The following is a 21,494-nucleotide window of genomic DNA, read 5'->3' as shown; positions in this document are numbered from 1 at the left end:
CATTTCAGTCTATTTCACTAATCTGTTGACTTCTTATAATCCATTCAATTTTGATGACTGCAACTCAAAATGAGAAACACTTTGGCTAAAGACTAGTTCTAAAAAATTCACCAGCCTAGAAGACTATACCTTGACCTCCCTACCAGTGTATATGTGCACTATGTTGCAGTGAAGCATAAAATGGCAGAGAAAGACCATGTATACTGTCGACTGAAAAATGCCTCCTTGTGAGGCCTCTTTGTCCTTCATTGCTTACACCCTAATTGGATAGAGCCAGGAAGGCTGGCCCAACCTAGAACTCCTTTTATGTGTGCTAATGCAATTCCTACAGAATGCATTGGGAGAGGCAAGCACATAACTGAGCATCAGCATCAGTCCAAAGTTCTCAGAATAAATTACTTTCCAAATAGTTCAAAGAGAATTAAAAAAAAAAAAGGCAGACAGACTCTGTATGGCTGGCAAAAGTTGGCATCAAAGGCAGATGATGGATTTGAATAGCAGTTTGCTGTATTTTTATGCTGTGAGTGACAGCATAAGTGTCTTCCTGTTATTCTTGGCAAGGCAAAAAACTCAAAATTTGCCTTTGGGTTTTTTTTCTCTTTGTTATTTTTTTAAAACTCTAGTAATGCAGTGTTTTCCAAAACTGAGAAAAAGGATGAAGTCACCTTCTCTATCACTCTCTCCAGAGAAGTATTCCCTATGATGAGTATTCTAAGACTTCTATGAACGAAGTTAACCTTTAATTACAGTAATGCTCTTACTACTCTCTCTGAGACACGTCTCCCAAATCTAGTGATTCTTATTATCAGATATTTCTTTCTGTTTCCAATTTTCCTTTCTGAATTTCTAAAATTTCTACCCATATTTCTCTGAACTACATATGTCTATATCACGCTATCATCCTGATGTGGGGTTGTGCCCCTCATATTAAGAAAGGCATTTAAGCATTTCCCTCAGTTAATGGACTGGGAGTGGGGATAATTATACAGAAGGGTGTAGGATGTTATAGAGTGTGAGAGAGGACGTCCTAACCCCCAAGGTGTAACATCTGATTAAAGTAACATTAGATGGCACCTTGAAAGGAAAATAAAGCGTTAAGGCACCATGGTGGACGAGTATATGTTCCTTGTGGTGGGGAGAGCAGGTCACCAACTAATTAGTTTAGCATTTATTTGGTCTTTATTTGATTCTCATTCTGTTCTAGAGGTCTTTCCATTGCTTTTTGTCAAATCTTATATGTTTTCCGCCCTGTGTGAGTTATGGGAGTTATTTAGCTCATAGCTTCTCAGTAGTTGTTCTTCCCCCACTAGTTGTCCTGTGCCCAACCTTATAGAATCTTGCCCTTAGCATGTGCAGCTTATGATTTGGCCAAAACTTCAATACAGATTTCTGGAGCTGACAAGGAAAGATATCCACTTTACCACTCATCTTAACATTTTACTGAAGATCCCACCCAGTTGAATAAGGCAAGAAAAATAAAGACAAACATATTCAACAGGAAGATATAAGACAGTGTTTTTTCACAGATGACATAATCACATGCATAGAAGATTTTGAGAAATCGTCAATCTATTATAACATACGTAAATTTAGTAAGGTCACAGAATATAAGAATAATTAAAATTTAATTTTAATTCTAGATAGTAACAAGTAAATTTGGAAAATAAAATTAAGAAAACAGTAACATTTACAATAGCTTTCCAAGCATTGGAAACTATTGACCTATACATATAAAACTATAAACATTGCTAAATCTGAAGAGCTAAATAAATGGGGACATATCCATATTCATAGATATACAAATTTAATATTGTTATGATGTCAATCCTCTTGAAATTAATCTATGAATTCAAAGCAATATCAATAACAATCACCAAGCTTTTTAAATAAGATTGACAAGATGTTTATAAAATCATTTCAGAACCTCAAGTTGGCAGCTCTAACTTGAACAGCCAGTGAACTTACACAGTTCAGTGTGTAAGCCCAATGTTGTCTAATTCCTTCTCATTTCCTTGCACAGAATGCTGGAAAGACATATTAATCTATGCGATTGAATCATTTATATTTTTCACTCTTTCCTACAAAACCTCAATAAAAATCAAGTAATGTTTCATCAGGGGAAACCATCAAAAAACAAAAGACAACCTACTGAATGGGAGGAGATATTTACCAATGATACATCTGGTACTGGGTTAATATCCAAAATATGTAAGGAAATCATACAACGTGTCTCTCTCTCTCTCTCTTTCTCTCTCTCTCTCTCTCCCGCTCTCTCTCTCTCTCTCTCTCTCTCACACACACACACACACACACACACACACACACAACAACAACAACAACAACCCAAATAAAAAATGATAGAGAGAACCAAGATGGCGGCATAGGTTAACGCCGGAGTTTGCTGCTTTGAACAACTACTTCAAAAGTGAAACCAAAAAACGGAAGGGACATCACCCAGAACCACAGGAACGCTGGCTGAGTGGAAGTCCTACAACTAGGAGGAAAGAGAAACGCATACGGACACTCAGAGGAGGCGCAGTGCTGAAGTCAAATTCTGAGGTGCGGAGTGCGCGGAGCGGGCTGGCGGTGGAGGGCGCGGCTGGCGTTTTCAATCGGAACGGAGTCGCAGAATCTGAGCTCCAGATCCGGGCGAGTCTTTAGGGACCCAGACTCAAACGGGAGAAGCGGGACTGTCTGGCTTCGGTCAGAGCGAGTGCAGCTTTCTCTCTGAGCTTTGCAGCGGGTGCTGGGACTCAGAGAGGCAGAGCCCCTGGGGACAGGACTGAGAGCCGCCATAACTGCTCTCTCTAGCCCACACTGTTGATCCTGTGCGACCCGCCCCGCCCAAGCCCTGCAAACAGGCATTTGCCGGATAGCCTCAGGCAAACGCCAGATTAGCACCTCCCTAGAGGACAGAAGTTCTCTCACTGCAGACACAGCTGATTCTCATAGCCACTTGGCCTGGAGGTCAAACCCTCCCTGGAATTAGCTACAACAATCAAGATTTAACTATAAGACTTCGAACAAAGACCACTAGGGGGTGCACCAAGGAAGCATAACAAAATGCGGAGACAAAGAAACAGGACAAAATTGTCAATGGAAGATATAGAGTTCAGAACCACACTTTTAAGGTCTCTCAAGAACTGTTTAGAAGCCGCCGATAAACTTAATGAGATCTACAAGAAAACTAATAAGACCCTCGATCTTATATTGGGGAACCAACTAGAAATTAAGCATACACGGACTGAAATAACGAATATTATACAGACTCCCGACAGCAGACCAGAGGAGCGCAAGAATCAAGTCAATGATTTGAAATGCGAGGAAGCAAAAAACACCCAACCAGAAAAGCAAAATGAAAAAAGAATCCAAAAATGCGAGGATAGTGTAAGGAGCCTCTGGGACAGCTTCAAGCGTACCAACATCAGAATTATAGGGGTGCCAGAAGATGAGAGAGAGCAAGATATTGAAAACCTATTTGAAGAAATAATGACAGAAAACTTCCCCCACCTGGTGAAAGAAATGGACTTACAGGTCCAAGAAGCGCGGAGAACCCCAAACAAAAGGAATCCAAAGAGGACCACACCAAGACACATCATAATTAAAATGCCAAGAGCAAAAGATAAAGAGAGAATCTTAAAAACAGCAAGAGAAAGAAACTCAGTTACCTACAAGGGGATACCCATACGACTGTCAGCTGATTTCTCAACAGAAACTTTGCAGGCCAGAAGGGAGTGGCAAGAAATATTCAAAGTGATGAATACCAAGAACCTACAACCAAGATTACTTTATCCAGCAAAGCTATCATTCAGAATTGAAGGTCAGATAAAGAGCTTCACAGATAAGGAAAAGCTAAAGGAGTTCATCACCACCAAACCAGGATTATATGAAATGCTGAAAGGTATCCTTTAAGAAGAGGAAGAGGAAGAAAAAGGTAAAGATACAAATTATGAACAACAAATATGCATCTATCAACAAGTGAATCTAAGAATCAAGTGAATAAATAATCTGATGAACTGAATGAACTGTTGATTATAATAGAATCAGGGACATAGAAAGGGAATGGACTGACTATTCCTGGGGGGTAAAGGGGTGTGGGAGATGCGGGAAGAGACTGGACAAAAATCGTGCACCTATGGATGAGGACAGTGGGTGGGGAGTGAGGGCGGAGGGTGGGGTGGGAACTGGGAGGAGGGGAGTTATGGGGGGGAAAAAAAGAGGAACAAATGTAATAATCTGAACAATAAAGATTTAATTAAAAAAAAAAAAAGAAAAGCCAAATGACTACACAATGGAATACTACGCTACAGTAAAAAAGAAGAAATTCTTACCATTTGCAACAGCATGAATGAAACTGGAGAGCATTATGCTAAGTGAAATAAGCCAGTCAGAGAAAGATAAATATCACATGATCTCACTCATTTGTGGAATATAATGAACAACATAAACTGATGAACAAAAACAGATCCAGAGACAGAGAAGCATCGATCAGACCATCAAACCTCAGAAGGAAAGTAGGGGAAGAGAGGGGTAAGGAGGAGAGATCAACCAAAGGACTTGTATGCAAGCATATAAGCCTAACCAATGGACACAGACATCAGGGGGGTGAGGACCTGAGTGGGGGGGGGGGAGGCAATGGGGGGCTAAGGTCACATATGTAATACCTTAATCAATAAAGAAAAAGTAAATAAAGACTGCAGAGAGAAAAAAAAAAAAAAAAAAATGAGCAGAGGACCTGAATAGACATTTCTTAAAGATAGCTAACAAACAAATGAAAAGATGCTGAACATTACTAATCATCAGGGAAATGCAAATTTTAAAAAACACAATGAGAAATTGAAGCTAATATAATTTTAATAACCAATGTCACCCCAATAAATTTAATAACATTTTTAAAAATGTTGGTGAGGATGTGGGAAAAAGGGAACCCTTGTGCACTATTGGTAGGATTGCAAATTGGCAGAGCCACTATGGAAAACAGTATGTAGGTTCCTCAAAGCATATGACCCAGCAATTCAAAAACACTAATTTTAAAAGGCATATGCAGCCTGGCCAGTGTGGCTCAATTGGTTGAACATCATCCCATGCACCAGGAGATTGCCAGTTTGATTCCCATTCAGAGTACATACACTGGTTGCGGTCTTAATCCCCAGTAAGGGAATGCAGGAGGCAGCCAATCACAATGTGTCTCATTGATGCTTCTATCTTTCTCGCACTCTCCCTTCCTCTCTCTAAAATCAATAAAAAACATTTTAAAAAAATTTTTAAAAATATATTGCACCCCTATGTTCATTGCAGAATTATTTACAATAACTAAAATATGGACATAACCTAAGTGTGCATTGATAGATGAATGGATAAAGAAAAAGTAGTACATATTACAGTGGAGTATTACCCAGTTATAAAAATAAATGAAATCTTGTCATTTTTGACAACATGGATGGACCAAGAGGGTATTATGCTAAGTGAAATAAGTCATGCAGAGAAAGACAAATGCCATGTGATTTCACTTACGTGTGGAATCTACAAAACAAAATAAACTAATAGATACAGAAAGAAAAATTATGGTTACCAGATGGGAGGGGAGTTGGGAAGATGAGTGAAAAAGGTGAAGGGATTAGGAAGTACAAATTGCCAGTAATAAAAACAGTCACACAGTTGTCACAGCAGAGGGAACATAATTAATATTATTATAATAACTTATTAACTATTATAACCAAATGTGGCACAGCAAAAGATAATTGAGCTTAGGTATCAAGGGTAGGGAAAGTGGAAGTGTGTGGAGATGTTTATCAACTTTGTTTTGTGAAGCCCAAGAACCAATGATGAGACAGTTTTCATAAAATCACAAAACTTTGGAACTAGAATAACCTGCCTTTACTCCTTTCTTTCACTGAAGAGAGAAAACTCAGGCAGTCACACAGGGAGCAATCAAACAGTCCCTAGAATCTAGATATAAAGATTCCAATAAGACAATCTATGTGTTTCTTATATCTCAGAGTTGTATTTATGTGGAAAGTTCACTCATCCATGAAACCAAATATGGCTAGGTATTTTATTTTGAGATTTTCCCAAAAAGTTGGGAAACAAAGAAAAGAATCAGTACAGTGGGGCTGAGGAGTCTAGAGCAGACTACCAGAACATCACTCCCTGGCTAGCAGGAAACTGAATCATTCCCCACCACTCATCTCTTTGTTTTGCAGGGTCAAGTTTCCAACCTTAGGCAGTAGAACCTATACTCTTTCTGGTCTCTGTTCTCCTTCCTTATTTGAAACTTCATGGCTAAGAAGATCATCCCAAGATGATGAATAGTCATCCCAAGAACTCAATAATGACAGTGCTATGGGTCTGTTTGGAGGCCTCTGAAAATATCATTTATTTGCCTTAAAATCAAGAAAGAAAATATTTGTGTTATTTGAGAATGTCCTAACTGTTCATGGAGAACACCCAAAGTAAACACTTTCTTTCCCAGTTTTCAAGAAGGGTGTATATTACTCGCACTGCCAAGAACAAAGCTTTAATCTGTGACGCACTTGAGAGCTAAAGTGGATTTCAAATACATATTCAGCTTACCTCTTAATATAGGTCAGTTATTCTTGGAAAATTTCAGTGGCCAAATTGAAGAAGTATTCACAAGGAAATTAAAAATTGAAGTCATTATTTAAAATATTGTCTTTAAAATGTACTATTAATCAAAACGAGCCTTTACAAAAGTCAATCAACCCTTTTTATGTCTCCTTGCCATGTCAATTGTTGCTAGGAAAGAAAACTATGAAGCAGTTACTACTCTTAGAGACCGTTTGCATACAGGGAAAGCATTCTGTAAACTAAGCAGTAATTTCAACAAACTAGTTTAGTGTCTTAAAAACATTTCTCAATACCAAGCATGCTTGCAAAAGAACCACTGTTCTAGCAATTATTGAACTACTTGTAGTCCCCTTGACATCATGTCTTTCCATATGCCTTTTCACATATTCGTGGTTATTCTTTGCAACTATACCAACATTTTATAAAAGGTAATGTGTTAAAGGCTAGTTGCACTGTGGAGTCTAAAATCATACCAATAAACTTGTCATACTCAATTACATTGAGATTCATTTGTCTGTCTTGAACTTTGAGGATATCTTTTACTCATGCCTGGCTTTTTGGAACATCACACATTGGGAATTTGGAACAGACTGGTTGACTGAGTTATGCAGGTCTTCCAAATGTTGACACAAAATCACATTTATTAATATCACTGACAATTTCATCACAAAAGTCTTTAAGTAGTGGGAAGCTGTTAAACTCATGGTGGTGGATAACATTTTTCCAAGATTCTAATTTTCTCTTTAAAACTTTAATTTTATCATTGGCAACAGATACTTGTTTTCCCTGAAGTGACAAACTTCATTTGTTTTTGAGAAAATGTCTGCCAAACAACCAAGTCTGAATAACCATAGCGTGTCATTCTTTCTTGCAAGTAAAAAATATATATATTTCATAAATAAAATTGGTTAGTTTCTAATATATACAACCAAACGCATACAGAAAATGTGGTATGTATATATAATACACACACAATGAAATATTACACAGCAATAAAAAAGAATGAAATCTTGCCCTAACCGGTTTGGCTCAGTGTATAGAGCATCGGCCTGCGGACTGAAGGGTCCCAGGTTCGATTCTGGTCAAGGGCATGTACCTTGGTTGAGGGCACATCCCCAGTGGGAGGTGTGCAGGAGGCAGCTGATCAATGTTTCTCACCCATCGATGTTTCTGACTCTCTATCCCTCACCCTTCCTCTCTGTAAAAAAATCAATAAAATATATTTTTTTAAAAAGAATGAAATCTTGCCATTTGTGACAACATGGATGGACCTAGAGGGTATTTTGCCAAAGGAGGTAAGTCAAACAGAGAAAGACAAATACTATATGCCACAGCCTCTTTGTGTGTGTGTGTGTGTGTGTGTGTGTGTGTGTGTGTGTGTGTGTGTGTGTGTGTGCGCGCTATCTGGGATAGGCACGATTCGGAACTCATTCTCCCCGTAAATGAAATCATGTTTTAAAGGCCCACTGGAAATAGTTCTTGAAAAACATTGTGATGAGTTAAGTGTAAATGAATCAGAAGTAGAAGGATTGGATTTCCCTGGAAATACACATGGGCTGAGAAATGAAGGGAGGGGAAAATTTCCACCCAAGATCCTTAAGAAAGAAGTGAAATGTGTTGCCAAGAAATGACAACCTGTTTTTCCAACACTCATTTGAATTCCCTGCCTTTCCTTTTCAGACACCTGACAAAAAAAAATTGATACTCAGATGCTTTCCTCCACCCTGAAGTGTGACTTCATTTCAATGAACTAAGGTCCAGGCTTCTTCCCATTACACACACTAAGGGGGCAACGACAGACCTGCAAGAATAGCTCGTGGAGCAGGGGGAGGCAGGCAACACTCATGAAGTACTGAGACTCTAATGACCCTTTGATCACCAGCTTCTCACAGGGCCAGAAATGGATTATGTTACCACTCCGAGTTAACAGGCAGAAGTTTCCATCCACAATAAAATCTGCTTTTCTGCAGGTAAAGGTGTAAATGATGGGGGCGTGGTGTATAAGGTATACCCTTTGTCTGCTGGTTCACTTGTACCATTCTTCATTGAAAGTCGAATCCTTCCTATCCCAAATATTATAATAATGGAAAGAAGAACAATGGCTTCCTGGGTTTCAGTAACTACGTGTATTGATTAGCTTTGTGATGTAACAAATCACAGCATAATTAGTAGCTTCAAACAATAATGATTTATTATTTCTCAGTATCGTTGGGTTCCTTGTGTCTGGCCAGACTCAGCTGGGGCGTGATGATGGTTCAGAATGGCCTCACAACTCTGGGTTGCGTCTATTGTCTTATCCTTCCATTTCTACTTGTTCTAAATTATGTATATAATCACTCATTACATTTTTTGCATATGGCAAGCAATGTTTTGTCTCTTTTTCTTTAATGTTTACGTACTTAGATTCACAATGTATGTAGTTTTGCACTCAGATTTGGTTTAGTAAAAATTATACTGTTAGAGCTTCTCCACTTAAAATAATTCCCCCAAACATAATTTTAGTAGATACATAATATTATTTAATTTGGGGCATACCACATAATTGAGGTCATCGGTTTTCTTTTGTTGATATTTGCATGATTCCTATGTTTCGCAGTATAAATAATACCACAAGGAAAGTCTTTGTAAACAAAATTTTGAATGAATCTCTTTCTCTTTTAGATCTCTTGAAGTGTGATTGCTGTGTTGCAGGGCAAGAACTCTTCCAAGGCTTTTGATGTTTCAGAATTATGGGGCGGGGAGGTCCAAACACATGTTCCCAGCAGCAGTGAGTGCAGCCCCAAACGGCACCCTCCTGTGGAGCCCCCGGGATCTCGCATTTTGATAAAGAAGTGGAGAAAGAGAGGTGTTCTGAGATGGAGAAGCAGCAGCTCTGAAACGTTGGAGGGGAAGAAATCAGCCCCCGTAAGAACAAGACGGGAATGAGAGTGGCCTCTTGTGGGCAGGACCTCCCTAACTTCACCTCTTCCCTCCAGAACCTCATACAGTGTCACATATATATGGTGATAAAAATTAGTTTGCACGAGTAAAGGCTATTTTTTCCAATCTTGACTTTATTTATTAACCACTGCTTTCCTACAATTAAATCTCATTTAGTCCTGTGTTTTTATCACTTTGGATTTTGTATGTCTGCATGTGATAAAAACTTGAGACAGTAGATTACAAGTTTATTTATCTTTGTTTATGCGTAAAGCCCAGAGGTAATTGTACAAGGTTGCCAGGTCAGTTCCATGATCACAGAGCACCTTGGGATAGGACTTTCACCCCATTGTCCAGTCTGCAATGATCATGTCCTTGCTGCAGTCAATAGGGAGAAAGGACGGGAAGACAAAGCAAGTCTCTCCATTTAAGGATGCTTCCAAGAATATGCACATGGACCCTAATGAGGAATCCTGGGAAATGTAGTCCTTTTTCCAAGCGACCATGTACTCAGCTAAAAAGTGGTAATTCTATTATTATAGAAGGAGAATATGCTACAGTATTTAATAACTTTTGAGGTATATAAAAGAAAATTTTAAGAATATATTAAAGAAAATAAAAATATATATGAAAAACTTAAGGAAGAACAGCCAGCCAGAAGAAAATGCTAAGCTTGCATCTTGGGATATGCCATCAAATACTTCTTTTTTTTTTTTTTTTTTAATTAAATCTTTATTGTTCAGATTATTACATTTGTTGCTCTTTTTTTCCCCCCATAACTCCCCTCCTCCCAGTTCCCACCCCACCCTCCGCCCTCACTCCCCACCCACTGTCCTCATCCATAGGTGCACGATTTTTGTCCAGTCTCTTCCCGCATCTCCCACACCCCTTTCCCCCCCAGGAATAGTCAGTCCATTCCCTTTCTATGTCCCTGATTCTATTATAATCAACAGTTCATTCTGTTCATCAGATTATTTATTCACTTGATTCTTAGATTCACTTGTTGATAGACGCATATTTGTTGTTCATAATTTGTATCTTTACCTTTTTCTTCCTCTTCCTCTTCTTAAAGGATACCTTTCAGCATTTCATATAATCCTGGTTTGGTGGTGATGAACTCCTTTAGCTTTTCCTTATCTGTGAAGCTCTTTATCTGACCTTCAATTCTGAATGATAGCTTTGCTGGATAAAGTAATCTTGGTTGTAGGTTCTTGGTATTCATCACTTTGAATATTTCTTGCCACTCCCTTCTGGCCTGCAAAGTTTCTGTTGAGAAATCAGCTGACAGTCGTATGGGTATTCCCTTGTAGGTAACTGAGTTTCTTCCTCTTGCTGTTTTTAAGATTCTCTCTTTATCTTTTGCTCTTGGCATTTTAATGATGATGTGTCTTGGTGTGGTCCTCTTTGGATTCCTTTTGTTTGGGGTTCTCCGCGCTTCTTGGACCTGTAAGTCCATTTCTTTCACCAGGTGGGGGAAGTTTTCTGTCATTATTTCTTCAAATAGGTTTTCAATATCTTGCTCTCTCTCATCTTCTGGCACCCCTATAATTCTGATGTTGGTACGCTTGAAGCTGTCCCAGAGGCTCCTTACACTATCCTCGCATTTTTGGATTCTTTTTTCATTTTGCTTTTCCGGTTGGGTGTTTTTTGCTTCCTCGCATTTCAAATCATTGACTTGATTCTTGCGCTCCTCTGGTCTGCTGTCGGGAGTCTGTATAATATTCGTTATTTCAGTCCGTGTATGCTTAATTTCTAGTTGGTTCCCCAATATAAGATCGAGGGTCTTATTAGTTTTCTTGTAGATCTCATTAAGTTTATCGGCGGCTTCTAAACAGTTCTTAAGAGACCTTAAAAGTGTGGTTCTGAACTCTATATCTTCCATTGACAATTTTGTCCTGTTTCTTTGTCTCCGCATTTTGTTATGCTTCCTTGGTGCACCTCCTAGTGGTCTTTGTTTGCAGTCTTATAGTTAAATCTTGATTGTTGTAGCTAATTCCAGGGAGGGTTTGACCTCTAGGCCAAGTGGCTATGAGAATCAGCTGTGTCAGTAGTGAGAGAACTTCTGTCCTCTAGGGAGGTGCTAATCTAGCCTTTGCCTGAGGCTATCCGGCAAATGCCTGTGTGCAGGGCTTGGGCGGGGCGGGTAGAACAGGATCAACAGGGTGGGCCGGAGAGAGCAGTTATGGCGGCTCTCAGTCCTGTCCCCAGGGGCTCTGCCTCTCTGAGTCCCAGCACCCGCTGCAAAGCTCAGAGAGAAAGCTGCACTCGCTCTGACCGAAGCCAGACAGTCCCGCTTCTCCCGTTTGAGTCTGGGTCCCTAAAGACTCGCCCGGATCTGGAGCTCAGAGTCTGCGACTCCCTCCCGATTGAAAACGCCAACCGCGCCCTCCGCCGCCAGCCCGCTCCGCGCACTCCGCACCTCAGAATTTGACTTCAGCACTGTGCCTCCTCTGAGTGTCTGTATGCGTTTCTCTTTCCTCCTAGTTGTAGGACTTCCACTCAGCCAGCGTTCCTGTGGTTCTGGGTGATGTCCCTTCCGTTTTTTGGTTTCACTTTTGAAGTAGTTGTTCAAAGCAGCAAACTCCGGCGTTAACCTATGCCGCCATCTTGGTTCTCCCCCAGCTAAAATACCGGGATATGCCATCAAATACTTCTAATAAGCACTTCTGGATATGTCAAAAGAATTATTCCAAGAAAGAAACTACTGCCTCCCTCGTCTCTTTTTCTTTTCCACCTTCTCTAACTCTGATTAGGGAATTGAGGAAGAGTTGAGGAAGAAAAGGGAAGAAACATTCTTTACCTCCTTCTGGAGGCTGCCAGTTCTAGCTTGGGGAAGAAGAAGCTGAGATTTGGAATGAAATAAGTTGTGTTATTACATGAAATTGGACCATTTTAGTTACTAAACCGTGATAGTTCTGCTACTTAAAGTGATTATAGAACTTTTTAGGAGCAACAAGAGATCATAAATGTCACAGATGTATCTGAGGGTTTTTTGGGGAGCAGGGGAGAGCTTTCCTACTGAGCAAAGTTGAAATGGACAATGAGAAATAAAAGTAAAGATCACTTGTGATTTCATGAGTAGTGCTTATACGAAGCAAAGGATGCAACACCTCACAGGGTTGGGTGTGTTTTCTTTTGGTGAAGATTATATTAAAAATGAATGTAAGCAGAGGATGAAACACCAGGGCCACATATGCATAAGAGCGATGGCCAGCCCTGGCCGGTTTGGCTCAGTGGATAGAGCGTTGGCCTGCGGACTCAAGGGTCCCAGGTTCGATTCCGGTCAAGGGCATGTACCTTGGTTGCGGGCACATACCATACCCAGTAGGGGGTGTGCAGGAGGCAGCTGGTCGATGTTTCTTTCACATCGATGTTTCTAGTTCTCTATCCTTCTCCCTTCCTCTCTGTAAAAACATCAATAAAATACATTTTTTTAAAAATCAATAAAATATATTTAAAAAAAAAAGAGGGATGACCATGTGAAGAGACAGCAAGAGATTTGGCCATTTGCAAGCCAACAACAGAAGTTTCAGAAGAATCCAGCCCTGATGGCGCTTTTTATCTTGAACCTTGAACCTCCAGAACTGTGAGAAAACTAAGTTCTGTTATTTAAGCCACCAGTCTGTGGTATTTTGTTATAACAGTGCTAGCAAGCTATTTCATCCACCTATAAAAGAAGTGCTTTCAGTACCCATACTCAGAGGTATGAGACCTCACTGGATTTCTTTAGGCAAGATTACACCAGATTTTATCTATGAATTTCATAACAGGGCGACAGAATTACATTCCTTAAAATTATATAAATTAATGCAATGCTTTAAACAATAAAGAATTGAAATTTTTAAAAAAATTACATAAATTTTAAAAAAATGAATGTAAGCAGTAGAGAACAAAGCATAAAGAGACATTAAATTAATGTTGGTTTCCACCAGGCCAGTGTAGCTAATGGTTGAACATCAAACTATGGGCCAGGAGGTCACTGTTTGATTACCAGTCAGGGCACACGCTTGGGTTGCAGTCTTGATCCCCAGTGGGAGACATGCAGGAGGCACCTGATCAATGATTCTCTCATCATTGGTGTTTCTATCTCTCTCTCTCCTCTCTTCCTCTCTGAAATCAATAAAAATATTTTAAAAATTAGTCTTGGTTTCCTTCCCTTGATTCCTACTATTCATTCAACAAATATGGGTTGAATTCACACTATTTGCCAGTTTTGGCTTTCAGAATAAAGACACAGAAGGGGGGGGGGGTGAGAATCACAGCAAACAGTAGGGATGGATTTTTAAAAAATCTTATCTTGAGTTTCCTTGTCTAAAGATAATTCAATTTACCTTACTTACTCCCACCTGGGGCCACTGCTAAAATTTTAGACATGATTTCCAGGAGAGACTCCATCACATGAGACTTGGAATCTCAACTGCATTTCATTAGCATATGAGTTTTCTGAGCTCATTTACTTATTTTTCTGTTAAAAACTGATGCCAACTCAAACAGGTCCACACACAGATATGACAGACAGGATCTGAAACCATTTCCTGGGGGTAATGGGTAGAAACTTCCGTTTTCTCCATTAACACGGAGAATTTCCCTTACTGCTTTCCTAGTTATACTCTCTAATGCTGTGGTTCTCAACCTTCCTAAGGCTGCGACCCTTTAATACAGTTCCTCATGTTGTGGTGACCCCCAACCATAAAATTATTTTCGTTGCTACTTCATAATTGTAATTTTGCTACTGTTATGAATCATAATGTAAATATCTGATATTCAAGATGTATTTAGGCGACCCCTGTGAAAGGGTCCTTCGACTCTCAAAGGGGTCGAGACCCACAGGTTGAGAACCTCTGCGAGTCTAATGCCTACAAATTTTATCTTTAGTGACACCTAGTGGCTCCATGTTGTAATGAGTACATGGTTAGGCTTTGAAGTTTTCTCTGGCTGAGTATTAGGCCAAAAGAGGCTGGGTTTGGATTTGCTTTTCATCTTTATCCTTGTCCAATTGTCATGTGAGAAAAAAATGACTTTGTATTCTTATGGCAATCCAGATTGTCCCACTCCTAGTTGTAAAAGCGAATTTAATATCTGTGCTCCCACATCATTGATGGGATGTCAAAAATCTCTGGAAGAGAGGCGCTATGTGGTAATAATTGTAAAGCAGCTCCGTTTCCCTCCTTTGGAAGCCAGGGAGGTGTTACAAAAAAACACTGTGGGGGGGGGGGGGACATTGTCAAAAGTTTCCTTTCTTTGGCTGGAGCAGAGTCATGATACCAAGATTTTTAGGGAGGAAGACGCCAATGATTCACATTTTTCTGTCTGGTTTGAACTTGTGATTATTTAAAAGCAAAATGAAAACCAGAATTTGACATTCCAGATTTGAAAGCCATTTCTTTTTTTTTTTAAATATATTTTATTGATTTTTTACAGAGAGGAAGGGAGAGGGATAGAGAGTTAGAAACATCGATGAGAGAGAAACATCGATCAGCTGCCTCCTGCACACTTCCTATTGGGGATTGTGCCCGCAACCAAGGTACATGCCCTTGATCGGAATCGAACCTGGGACCCTTGAGTCCGCAGGCCGACGCTCTATCCACTGATCCAAACCGGTTAGGGCTGAAAGCCATTTCAAAATCATTTTATAATAGACCTAATTGTGGTTCAGCACTTATTTATATCACTCCGTCTTTTGTTCTCTCTCTACCCATAGATTATAAAAAATTGGACAGAGTCAGTAATTCCCAGAGAATAGAGTAATTCCGTTCACTATGACATTCTTCTTTCTGAGTTCTAAATAGAGAAAAGCACAAAAACAATATTCATGCTTTATGAATATTATTCATATTTTTAATTATTTTAAAAGTTAGGTTTTTTCCTCTTCATTCCAATCCCATCCCCCCCACCACCACTATCATGAATTTATCCTCCTAGCCCAAGTTTTGTAAAAATAATTTGCTGTTTACATATGCACTCATCCAATATATTCTGTGTGTTTTAATTATATAAATATTGTACTTCAGGTAGCATTCTATAATTTCTTTTTATGGCTATTCATGGGTAGCTATTTAATCTTAGTCTATTATTTTAACTGCTGGGTTCCATTGTAGAAAGAGAGCACAATTTTTTTTTCCATTCTCTTACTATACGAATTTTTTTCCTATTAAAACAATGCTGTGCAAGTACTTCTGTAAGAGTGAAGTGAGAACTTTAGAATATTTGTTCCTCCAAAAAAACAATAAGAACATTGGGAAATTTGTCAAAATCAATTTTTTCAGAACCTGGAGAATCAATCAAAGATTTACAATCATCTAACCAACATTTACTAGTAAAAATGGCTGTAAACCAGCAATAGCTATGAAAATTAGCAGCCTAGCTACTATTAAAGAGGGCAGAATAGATTTCTAGCTCCCCCAAATCCTCCATGGAACCATCATTATTTGACTTATCTGTTATATCCCTGAAAATGTACCATTCACAGGACTTGTTTTTATTTCACCTGATGCAAAGCTCTTCCAGAGGATTGCAGGCCTGTCCCAGGAGCATTTGTCAAAACCAACCAGTGGCAATTGTTTAACATGGCAGCTGCCTGAAGTAGCAAGACCAGTTGGGGCAAATAAAAAGCTGACCAAATCACTTAAAGGAAAAACTGGGGAATGAGATGCCCACAGCAGGCTTTGAAAACTCTGACGTATCCTGGAAACCTAGAAGTCATACACCTGTGCCGGGCTCTGCACATGGCAAGAAAAGACCTGAGAAGATTGTATTCTCTTCCCCTCTGGGCAACCTTGAGGTACTTTGCAATTAGGAAGCAAAGGCAAAGGCAGTATGATAAATTGCTGGAAGTGTGGAAAGCATTCCACAACACACACAGCCCCTTGACAAAGGTTGGCAGACATATTGGTTCTAAAGCCTTTATGAAAATCTGCCATAGTAGTAGCTAACTGCAAAGAGAATTCAGTGGACACATGTGACAAAGGATATAAACTTTACAAAAGAAGTCAAAAAAGATCACTACATTCACAAAATAAATCCAACAACAACAATAACCATAACAATGAACTCTGAAGAGGGGGGTAATATGATTTCCAAAGCTGCTCTATTATATTGTTTTACATATCCAGATTTTAATGAAAAAAATCACACATGCAAAGAGAAATAAGAGTATTGTCCATATACAAGAAGAAAAAGCAAGCAATAGAAAATGTCCCAGAAGAAACTAGACACTGTACTTACTAGACAATGACTTGAATATACTATTATAAATATAGTGAAAAAACTAAAGGGAAACATATCTTTACTTTTTTTAATTTATTGTTTAAAGTTTTACATATGTTCCCTTTTACCCCAATTGACCCCTCCCCTAGCCATTCCCATCCTGGCAAGGCCCCACTGCCCCAGTGTCTGTGTCCATTGGTTATGCTAATATGCACACATACAAGTCCTTTGGTTGCTCTCCAACCTCCCCTCCTCCCCCGCCATTTGTCTCTGGATCTAATTTTGTTCATCAAATTATGTTGATCATTATAGTCCACATATGAGTGAGATCATGTGATATTTATCTTTCTCTGACTGGCTTATTTCGCTTAGCAAAATGCTCTCCAGTTCCATCCATGCTGTTGCAAACGGTAAAAGTTCCTTCTTTTTTATAGCAGCATAGTATTCCATTGTGTAGATGTATCACAGTTTTTTAATCCGCTCCTCTGCTGATGGGCACTTAGGTTGTTTCCAAATCTTAGCGATTGTAAATTGTGCTGCTATGAACATAGGGGTGCATATATCCTTTCTGATTGGTGTTTCTAGTTTCTTGGGATATAGTCATAGAAGTGGGATTACTGGGTCAAATGGCAGTTCCATTTTTAAATTTTTGAGGAAACTCCATACTGTCTTCCACAGTGGCTGCACCAGTCTGCATTCCCACCAGCAGTGCACGAGGGTTCCTTTTTCTCCACATCCTTGCCAGCACTTATCACTTGTTGATTTATTGATGATAGCCATTCTGACAGGTGTGAGATGGTACCTCTTTGTTGTTCTGATTTGCATCTCTCTGATGATTAGTAACTTTGAACATGTTTTCATATGTCTCTTGGCCTTCTGTATGTCCTCTTTTGAAAAGTGTCTATTTAGATCCTTTGCCCATTTTTTGATTGGATTGTTTATCTTCCTTTTGTTAAGTTGTATGAGTTCTCTGTTAATTGTAGAGATTAAACCCTTATCTGAAATAGCATTAGCAAATATGTTGTCCCATGCAGTGGGCTTTCTTGTTGTTTTGTTGATGGTTTCTTTTGCTGTGCAGAAGCTTTTTATTTTGGTGTAGTCCCATTTGTTTATTTTCTCCTTAATTTCCATTGCCGTGGTTGGCAAACTGCGGCTCGCGAGCCACATGTGGCTCTTTGGCCCCTTGAGTGTGGCTCTTCCACAAAATACCACGTGCGGGCCGAAACCGGTTTGGCTCAGTGGATAGAGCGTTGGCCTGCGGACTGAAGGGTCCCAGGTTCGATTCCGGTCAAGGGCATGTACCTTGGTTGCGGGCACATCCCCAGTGGGGAGTGTGCAGGAGGCAGCTGGTCGATGTCTCTCTCTCATCGATGTTTCTAACTCTCTATCTCTCTCCTTTCCTCTCTGTAAAAACTCAATAAAATATATTAAAAAATATATATATTAAAAAAAAAAAATACCACGTGCGGGCGCGCACGTGTAGTGCCAGTGCGATTGAAACTTCATGGCCCATGCGTGTAAGTCGGTATTTTGTGGAAGAGCCACACTCAAGGGGCCGAAGAGCCGCATGTGGCTTGCGAACTGCAGTTTGCCGACCACTGCCTTAGGAGCTGTGTCGATAAAGATATTGCTATAAAATATGTCTGCTATTTTGCTGCCTATGGAGTCTTGTAGGATTTTTATGGTTTCCCGTCTTACATTTAAGTCCTTTAGCCATTTTGGGTTTGCTTTTGTGTATGGTGTAAGTTGGTGATCTAGTTTCATTTTTTTGTATGTATCTGACCAAATTTTTCAGCACCATTTATTGAAGAGGCTGTCTTGACTCCATTGTATGGCTCTTGCCTCCTCTGTCAAATATTAATTGAGCATAATGGCGTGGGTCAATTTCTGGGTTCTCTGTTCTGTTCCATTGGTCTATATGTCTGTTCTTGTGTCAGTACCAGGCAGTTTTGAGAACTGTGGCTTGGTAATATAGCTTGATATCTGGTATTGTGATCCCTCCAACTTTGTTCTTCTTTCTCAGGATTGCTGTGGCTATTCAGGGTCTTTTTTTTTTTATTCCAGATGAATTTTTGGAGAGTTTGTTCTAGACTTTTGAAATATGCCATTGGTATTTTAATGGAGATTGCATTGAATCTGTAGATTGCTTTGGGTAGTATGGACATTTTAATGATGTTGATTCTACCAATTCATGAACATAGTATGTTTTTCCATTTGTTTATGTCTTCCTCTATCTCTTTTTTCAATGTCCTGTAGTTTTCTGAGTACAGATCTTGAGAAACATATTTTTAAAGAACTAAAGAAAAGTATACTAATAATGTCTTTCTCACCAAATACAGAATATCAAGAAAGAAATAGAAATCATACAACCTAACCAAACAGAAATACTGGAGTGAAAAGTGTAACTGAAATAAAACACTTACTAGAGGATCTCAACAACAGATTTAAGTAGCAGAAGAAAAAATCAGCAATCTTGACCATAGGTTAATTGATGTTATCTAATCTAAAGAGGAGAAATAAAAAATAATGAAAAAAATAAACAGAGCCACCAGAACTTGTGGGAAATCATCAAGCATACCAAAATACCTAATATGAGTCATAGGAGAGGAAAGGAAGGAGCAGAAATAATATTAATTTTAAAAAGGCCAAAAAGCTCACCAAATTTTATCTTAAAACCATAACCTACACAAACAAGAAACTCAGAGAACATCAAGGAGCATGTCTAAAGACAAAGATAAAGAGAAATATTTAAAAACAAATTAAAAACAACTCAAATCATATAAGGTACTGTCATAAGATCAACAGCTGATTTGTCATCAGAAAGTATGGAGGCCAGAAAGTATTGGGATGACATACATAGGGCTGAGAGGGGAAAAATATGTCAACCATGATTACTATATCTGACAAAACTACGCCTCAAAAATTATAAATGAAATAAGCACTCTAATAAAAAAGAGATAGGTAGAATGGATAATAAAATGATCCAAATATTTACTGTTTGCCAGGGATATAATTTAGATTCAAAGATACAAATGAAAGTGAAAGGATGGGGAAAAGTATTCCATCCAAATAGTAATCAAAACAAGCATGACGTGGCTCTAATATGATCAGACAAAATAAACTTTAAAACAAAAATTATTACTAGAGATAAGAAGGTCATGTAATGATAAAAGCGTTGATTTATCAGGAAAACATAACTGTAAATGTTTATGCAATTAACCAAAGAGCCCCAAATACATTGAGCTAAAAATGACAAAATAGGAGGGAGAAGTAGAAAATTCAATAATAACAGTTGGAGACTTCCATACCCCACTTTTTTGTTTAAAATATATTTTATTGACTTTTTACAGAGAGGAAGGGAGAAGGATAGAGAGTTAGAAACTTCGATGAGAGAGAAACATCAATCAGCTGCCTCCTGCACACCTCCCACTGGGGATGTGCCCGCAACCAAGGTACATGCCCTTGACTGGAATCGAACCCGGGACCCTTCAGTCCGCAGGCCGACCCTCTATCCACTGAGCCAAACCGGTCAGGGCCATACCCCACTTTTAATAATGGATAGATCAGGAAATCAACACAAAAATAGGGGACTTGAATACCATGAACCAAATATATCTGAGACATCTATTGAACACCCTACTAACAACAGCAGAAAACACATTCTTCTTAAGTGCACGTGGAACATTCTCTGAGATAGACCACATGAAGCCATAAAACAAGCTAGAATGCATTTAACAGAGTTGAAACAATGCAAAGTATATTGTGCATAATAATACAAAGTATTCTGCCCACTGAATGGGAGAAAATGTTTGCAAATCTTATATCTGATAAATGGCTAGTGTCCAGAATATATGAAAAATCACTTGAAACTCAACAAGAAAAGACATAACCCAATTTAAAAATAGACATTTCTCTCCCTGACTGGTTTTCTCAGTGGTTAGAGCCCATGGACTGAAGGGTAGTGGGTTTGATTCTGGTCAAGGGCATGTACCTCGGTTGCAGACTTGATCCCCAGCCCCAGTCAGGGTGTGTGCAGGAGTCAACCAATGGATCTGTCTCGCTGACATTGATGTTTCTCTCTCTCCCTTCTATTCTCTCTAAAAAAAATCAATGGATCAAGTGTCAGTACTGTCTAGGCAGGAACCACATCCATTCCAGAATGGAATCTTTGAAATATGTGGTTGCCATGACAAGGGACAACATCTCAAAGGATTCCTTCGGTTGGCTGAGCATTTTATCTTTGGCTAAGAGGTAAAGTTTCTCTTCACTACCCTGCCTTGCCAACAATTACAGAAAAATTACACACATGTTAGTGACTTTTCTCCTATTAATTCTTCAGTCAGTCAAATGCCCGTCTTCTTTCTAGCCTTGGCTACTTAGTTTTTGTTCTGTTTAAAGAAAGAAGTATGGATATATTAGAATTAACCTCACCATGGGACCTCCTCTAAAGTTCTTACAAGATTTACTATTTGGAAGAGTTTATCTTTGCTAATTAATCTCCAAACTTCATATCTATTTTCTCTTCTACCACCTGACTACATCCCTCCTATTTTGAAGACACCTTGAGCACCTATGTTAAGTAAGTCACCCATTAGTTGACACCCACCAATGTTTTGGCTTCCCCTAAGCACTCCAGCTCTGAAATTGAACTCTGTCCAGAAAACATTTCATTTTACTCAATGAAGTAGAAAAAAATCCATGAGGTGGTGAAAAGCTCGTAAGGCTAAAAATCAATTTAAAATGTCGGTCACAATTTATTTATTAAAATCAAATCATACACA

The 21,494-nt window shown here is 39.0% G+C and overlaps 1 protein-coding gene across 1 annotated transcript in view; it reads left to right on the top strand.

Moving 5' to 3' along the window:
- Positions 1–7,849: 7,849 nt before the first annotated feature.
- Positions 7,850–21,494, top strand: part of MROH9 (maestro heat like repeat family member 9) — a 57,148-nt gene continuing 43,503 nt past the window's right edge. Inside the window, exons 1-3 of the mRNA XM_036343903.1 lie at positions 7,850–7,883; positions 8,559–8,593; positions 9,280–9,492. Of these exons, the coding sequence (XP_036199796.1) occupies positions 7,850–7,883; positions 8,559–8,593; positions 9,280–9,492 (282 nt within the window). The remainder of the gene's footprint in view (positions 7,884–8,558; positions 8,594–9,279; positions 9,493–21,494) is intronic.

The sequence above is a fragment of the Myotis myotis genome, unplaced genomic scaffold, assembly GCF_014108235.1.
Source record: "Myotis myotis isolate mMyoMyo1 unplaced genomic scaffold, mMyoMyo1.p scaffold_m19_p_18, whole genome shotgun sequence".
NCBI classification, from domain to species: Eukaryota; Metazoa; Chordata; class Mammalia; order Chiroptera; family Vespertilionidae; genus Myotis; species Myotis myotis.
The sequence above is the reverse complement of the archived record's forward strand: the minus strand, read 5'-3'. Positions and strand labels throughout refer to the sequence as shown.